Genomic DNA, 7111 nt, shown 5'->3' with positions numbered 1-7111 from the left:
AAGAAAGAAAGAAAGAAAGAAAGAAAGAAAGAAAGAAAGAAAGAAAGGAAGAAAAGAAAGAAGGAAGGAAAGATAGATTACAGGAACAGCATGAAGGAAAGATAGTGTGAAATCAAGGTCATCCTTTAGAATATAATTCCCATATACCTTGGCCTCAGTGAGTCTTGTCTTTGGCCTTCGGTGAGGTCTTTTGAAAGGATCATTTTCAACAACTCATTCCGTTCTCTTAAGCCATTTAAATCCATTAGATCCAGGAAGAAGAGGCCTAGCATATAGCTCTGGGGTGTTGTGTGCTGATCTTTTCCTTGGTAACTTCAATCTAGTCTTCAGGTTTGGTACCTTCAGGATAACAACGCAATTGGGGAAATGTTTTCATTGTCACAGACTTTTAACTGCATAAATTAGAATTACTATAAAAGAGCTACCAGTAATTAGGGCACTACAAAGAGGGAGACTTAAGAAGATACATCGCAAAGAAAACAATTATCGTAAATGACTATGTGTAAAAACGTAGAAAGTGAATGAGTCACAACTATTGCTTTTCTCTAAAATTCACTCTTAGCTCTGAACCTAACCACTCTCATTTACTAGGTCCTTTTCTAATAAGCAGCATCTAAAATGAAAGTAGCACATTCAGCTTATTGGAAAGACTTTTCTAATAAGTAAGAATATTTCTTAATCAATGTCTTAATTATCAAAACATATTTTCAGCATCTCACATCCTTGTTTAACAGCATCCTTGTTTAATTGCTCTGGTTAGAGTCCTTTCTGGAGTTTCCTAGCTGCAGTCTATAACTTGCAAAATAAGAAATAAGAAAGATACTCCATTCTCCAACTCAAGTTGATTCAGTGGGTACTTCCCTTATATGCTTTGTTAAAGCGACATTTTTTTATCTTACATCATAATGAGAAGACTTTGTCTCAGTGACACTGTATCTACCTGATAATCTCATCAAGCAATGCTGGCTATGATACAAGTGAGTAATGGTATAACTAAGATCCTTATGGCAGGCAAACTCAGGATATAGTGTTATATAAATAGGGTTATATCAAGTTTTTCAGGGCTAGCATCAAAGCAGGGGCTATAAGAGATTTTAAAAGATTAAAAAGTTTAATGAAAATAAATTCATTTAAATGTTGCATATAAATGTTGATATGTAGTGATTATCCAAGATCTCTAATTGGCCTCTCCAGGCATCTTTCTCTCTCTTTCTAATTATATAAATAGTGGTACTTAACTGGTGGTGGTTTGGCTCCCCGAGAACATTTGGCATTGTCTGGAAACATTTTTGGTTGTCACAATTGTGTGTGTGTGGGTGGTTTCTACTAGCGTCTAGTAGGTAGAGGCCAGGGATGCTACTAAAGATTCTGGAACGCACAGGACAGCCCAGAAAACAAAGAATTATCCAGCCTCAAATGTCAATAATGCCACTGTTGAGAAACCCTGATATAAACCTAATTTGTGTATAGGACAAAGGTAATTTTGTCCAGTTAGCCAGACTTCCTAGTGAGATTGGCCAGAGCTTTCTTTGCATACACACACACACACACACACACACAATGAATAAGTAGGTTAAAGTAAGCTGTAAGAAAGCAAATATTTTCAAATATTCAATTGCAAAACAACAAAGGGAAGTGTGCTTCCTTGCAAAAGCAGCACTCGATTGTTCTCTGGCTGAAGAGAGGAGTGGTTTGTTACTTTTGCTTTTGACTTCCTTTCTGCTCCCTCTATTCTGCAAAACTAGTGTAGGACAGATAAGTCCTCAGATTTTCATGTGTTAAAGGATGAAGAAAACAAAGCCAGGCCCTCAGAGTCTGCTGTCAAAGGCACAGCAAAGGAGAGCAATGGTTAAGCTCCCAGATGGTGGTGCTAGACATGAACTTGGGGTCATCCAGTAAACCCCATGAGTGACAGGGCACCTGTGGCTGCCTGAATCAAGATTAATTTCTCCACTCCCCTTCTCAACACATTCTTAAATCAGTTAGCGGGACAGCTCCTCCACTTCTTTTCCTCTTTGAGGCTGCCTTTGATGTGCATATGAAGTCAAATCCAGCAGTTCTTTGTCCTGGACCACACACTGCCAGGGACAGCCCCGCTGCTTGCAGGAAGCACAAAACAAAATACCGTTGTCTATCAGCACAGGTGAACAAGTAAGGGCAGGAGAAAGAGCACAGCCCCGGCAGTGTGGGCATCAGTGTCCAGATGCCATTCAGAGCCTTTTGGAAGGGCTTTCTCAGGTGTAAACTTGTCTCGACTATTCCTGGCAATATCGTCTCATGGGAGCTCATTCGGTAGGGCCCCTGTACTTCTTTGGAACCTAATTTTCTTTCAACATGCACGGGTAAATGTTAACTCAGCAAAATGGGCCTCTGTGAGAAATGCTGGTTTCTCAGATCATCACGGATGAAACAGTTAGTGTTTTCAGTTTCAGCTGGAAAATTTACCTCTTTAAATATGAATATTATTTTTTTCCAGTAAGTTAAGCCGGTTGTGGTCAAAAAGAAGAGAAAAGAAAAAACTTCAACAAACATGAACATGTGGTTTTCAAGGAAAAAAAAAGTGCTATAATTAACATTTATAAATAGTTTCTATTAAATAAGCATTTTGGCAAACATATGGAAAGGACACTACCTTGCCCTTATGAGAGGCAAGCTGCTCTGATAGAAGGAAACCAGATAAGCTGGTTCTCGGCTTGTGGCAAAGTATGCAAAGCAAGCCCGATGGGGCTGTGTCTTAAAGATGCAAGTTATTAATCAACATTCATATTGGGTAAGCATATGGGTTGGAAAATGCAAAGCAGGCCAGATGCTATTTTCAGCTGATTGTCCATGAGAAGACTCGTAATAGCGTTAAATATGGGACTGCCCTCGTAGGAATTGAGAGAGACTGAGGCTTCTGGTTATATTGTAGTGGCTTCCATATATATTAATGAAATGAAAATATAGCAATTTTGCAGGGCATGGGGAGGTGTAGCATCGTATACACACAATTGCTGAGAGAAAAAAGTAACTTGGATACAAGCTCTTGGATCGGCATTAAAATGTTTTCATTGGTCAGTATAAATTTTGTTCTTCCAATAAATTCCATTTCACTTTCCATTTGATTTCTAAGATTTTGACTTGTTCACTAGTCACTAGTTATTTGACCAAAACCAGAGACAAGTTTTTGATCCTTGTTCTGTCCACTTCTCTATTCTCTGAGACACTACTTTTACTTTCTAAGGAACAGTCTTCCCTCCCATTGGTTGGGCAAGTCTCAAATTCTGTTCCTTGACTGTTTGGTTCAGGCAGAACCCTACCTTAGCTGACCTGAGACTGTGAACAGGATTTCAGAATACTCATGCGTGCTCTATGGCAGGTGTATTGAATATTAGATGTGGAATATGCCATCAGAGGTAGGTACCACTTCCTTTCCCCGGAGGAGGGGCTTTACTCATTTACTTCATTTGTTGACTCTACAAATATTTATTGAGTATTCACTAGCAACAAGTCAGGTATTGTGCAGGATAAGATGCTGCTCAAGACATGTCGCTGTTAGATACTCCTATGTCCACTGTAGAGAGAAACAAAAACAAATGAAGATGCTTGATCAGACTATAGCATAACTCACCCCAAGCTGCCACCAGTCACAGTGTTACTTTTAGAGTCTCATAACTCAGAAAATGTGTTCTAACACCAAACTAACTCTCCTGTATGGAACACAAAAGTCCTGCCCAGCACCCAGACTCAAAAAGGCATTAGGAATAAAGAACTGTGGAAAAGCGAGGCTCCCTGCTCTTGTCTGTGAGGCGAGGAAATGTCCTCTCTTCCCTAACACAAGGGGGAATTTTAATTGTAGGAGACTCTTAGCCCAAAGATTAAGTAGGATATGAAATCATTCCTCACTTCTCTACTGAAATGAATGTGATCCAAGATGCTGTAGTAGAAGAAAAAAGGGATTGGGAGGGTCATTTTTACTTTCTGAATAACTTTTGTTAACATATATACAAATTACTTCTCTTTCAGAGACACTGTGAGCAGTCGGCTTTTTCATGTTTTCAGAAGGTTCAACTAAAGTCAGCAAATGCAGGAGACAACGAAAAGAAAATCAATGTATTAATTAAACAGCTGAAGAGGAAACTACCTCCCACAAATGCAGAGAGAAGACAGAAACACAGACCAGTAAGATTGTCATTGTCATCTATCTATTACATTACACACACACACACACGCACACTCTTGTAGCCAGACCCTCCAGTGCCTTCCTTCCAGTCAGACCTTATCATAGATAGTGTGTTTTGAGAAGTTGAAGTCATCTCTTCTATGTCTACAGACTTCAAAGTGCCCAGAAAAACAATTAGAATTTACTAACAGTCCCTGGTAGCTGGAATAAGTTAATATAGCTTCCCAAGGTAAGAAGTCATTAGATAGAGAATCTAGTTACAACTTAAGAGTTAGAAAGTATTTTCTCTCATCATAGGTGACATGTAACTTATACTCTTACTAACAGAAGAGAGATCTTACTTTTCCTGCAAGAAAAAAGACAGCCTACAAGAGACCAGGATAAATCTCAGACTTTGCCTTCCTGTCTCAAGGAATATTACACTCACAGAGTCAGTACTACATTTAAATAACTAGGCCCCATTATTTGGCTGGGGAATTTTAATAGTCCCTAGTTTGGGAGGACCCTGAGACCCTCTTGTATAGCTCTCCTATGCTAACTCATAAGCAATGCTGATGCTCTCCTCAGTAATTCAAGCATTAAGAGAAACCAGTGGATAAACACATAAGTTACTCGAAACTTTTTATCAGTTCTCTCTCCTCCAAGTAATTTCACGTATGATTCAAATGAAATCTTAATTATATTGTCAAAATGATTTTTATTTCCTGTGATTGCTTGGCCAGGTTGCAATGTGAAATATATCCCTCTAAAACTTTCCTCAGAAACAAAGAAGCTGAGCATCCTGTTGAAACCCAATATCAAAGACTTATGGAATGGGAGTGCTGGCACTGGCCTTAGAACTATCCAGTTAAGCATTTTCAGTTGATAGATGAGAAAGTGAGACCAAAGAGGTTAAGTGACTTGTCCTAAGCCCCACAAATAGTAAGTGCCAGAATGAGATCTAGAACTTATATCTTCCACCTGTTAGTCAAATGCTCTCACCACAACATCAAACTGGCTTTAGAGATGCTAAATACCAAGCAATGGCCTGGTGTTGGTCTCTCAACAGGAATAAGGATAAAGAACATAAACTAACAATTTTTTAAAAAAAAGAAATATAAATGGGCATTACATATATGAAAAATTGTTCAATCTCCCTATAATTTCAAGTTAAAAGAAGGAAATTCTATTTTTTCCAATTAAAATTTTAACAATACCCAATAATGGTAAGAATGCTCCATATAAATAGAGATAAAACTTCTTTACAATGTATATCAAAAGCCTAAAAAATGTTTATCCCTTTAATTTAGTAACTCTACTTTTAGAAATTTATCAAATAAAATAAACAAAGATGCACATGAAAAACTATTCAGAGATATTCTTTGCAGCATTGCATACAATAGTGAAGTCGGAAGCAATCTATGTGTCCAAAAATAGTAATAGTTTGATCCTGTGTTGGAATATAAAGTAAGCATTATGTGTCATATTTTTGAAGAATATTTAGGGGCCGGCCTGGTGGTGCAGCGGTTAAGTTTGCACTGTTCCGCTTCTCAGCAGCCCGGGGTTTGCCGGTTCAGATCCCGGGCGCGGACATGGCACCGCTTGGCAAGCCATGCTGTGGTAGGCATCCCACGTATAAAGTGGAGGAAGATGGGCATGGATGTTAGCTCAGGGCCAGGCTTCCTCAGCAAAAAGAGGAGGACTGGCAGTAGTTAGCTCAGGGCTAATCTTACTCAAAAAAAAAAAAAAAAAAAAGAATATTTAACATGTAGGAAATGTTTGTGATATGTTAAATGTAAAAAAAGCAAATTATCTACCAGTGAAAATAACATAAATGCAAAGAAAAAAATTACCAGGAGGATATACATCAAAACATTGCAGTAATCTCTGAGGATGGGATTATAAGTGATTTTTCCCAATGCTATTTTCTGAACGATTTTATGTATTTCCAAAATTTTTTCGGTGAACATGACTTGTGTCTCCAATTGGAAAAAACAAATTTAAAATGAACATTTTATTAAATAGGAAAAAAGTTTTAAAGAAGAATGTTACTTTTTCATTGATTTCTAGACATGCCCTTCATGTGATTCTTATGAGAAAAAACCACTCAAAGAATTCCTAGAAAGACTGAAATCACTCATCCAAAAGGTATCTAACTTAAATTATATTTGATTTTCTATTTCATCTTCATCTGTCTAGACTGCTTATGTTTAAGCTACTCATGGAATACTGTTTCTACAGATGATTCATCAGCATCTCTCTAGAACACATGGAATATGAAGATTCCTGAGGATCTCACTTGAAGCTGGACACTATATTACATACTCTAACACAGCAGGGAAACTCACTTCTTGGTATTCCAAATGAAGGAGGACAATATATTAGTGATGGGGAACAGGACTCAGATAAGTGTTCCAAGTCAGGACTATTTCCCCCAAATTGCTATGCAACACTTCAGTTTGATTCACATGCTCTGCGTTTGGTCAACTTGAAAAAACTTCCTACTCAATTAGAGTCTAATTTCCTCTGTTATGGATTTCTATGACTTCTAAAGTTTTTATTTTATCTTACTGCCCAACTATAACATTTCTTGGTTGGGTGAAAAGCTCAAAAATTTGAACCCAAAATAACAATTTTGGATTTATTGATCTTATATTAGCCTTGATCTTGATTACTACAAGAATGAGGTCTCTGACAGTCATAACTTAAAACTTATATACCTTTATTCAAGCTGAGAAATATAGAAGCATAGGATCAAAATGAAAAGTTGAAGTCTTTTTCTTTTAAGGAAATGAAAACTGAGAGTTTAAAATGTATATCTGAAGAGTTTACTTTTTATCTCAGAAAGTCTAACATATAAATATATATTTTATTTATGTACCAAGGGATAGCTTTGCCAGATGGCTACAAAACAGTCTTGCTTCTTTATTGGGATTTATGAAAATATTTAAATACTATAGGTATGAATGT

General features: G+C 37.3%; 1 protein-coding gene across 1 annotated transcript in view; it reads left to right on the top strand.

Moving 5' to 3' along the window:
* IL21 (interleukin 21) overlaps positions 1 to 6421 on the top strand; it is a 7214-nt gene extending 793 nt beyond the window's left edge. The window contains exons 3-5 of the mRNA XM_046656734.1: positions 4006 to 4161; positions 6212 to 6289; positions 6383 to 6421. Coding sequence (XP_046512690.1) covers positions 4006 to 4161; positions 6212 to 6289; positions 6383 to 6421 — 273 coding nt within the window. The remainder of the gene's footprint in view (positions 1 to 4005; positions 4162 to 6211; positions 6290 to 6382) is intronic.
* The last annotated feature ends 690 nt before the right edge of the window (positions 6422 to 7111 follow it).

Source organism: Equus quagga, chromosome 3 (assembly GCF_021613505.1).
Source record: "Equus quagga isolate Etosha38 chromosome 3, UCLA_HA_Equagga_1.0, whole genome shotgun sequence".
NCBI lineage: Eukaryota > Metazoa > Chordata > Mammalia > Perissodactyla > Equidae > Equus > Equus quagga.
The sequence above is the reverse complement of the archived record's forward strand: the minus strand, read 5'-3'. Positions and strand labels throughout refer to the sequence as shown.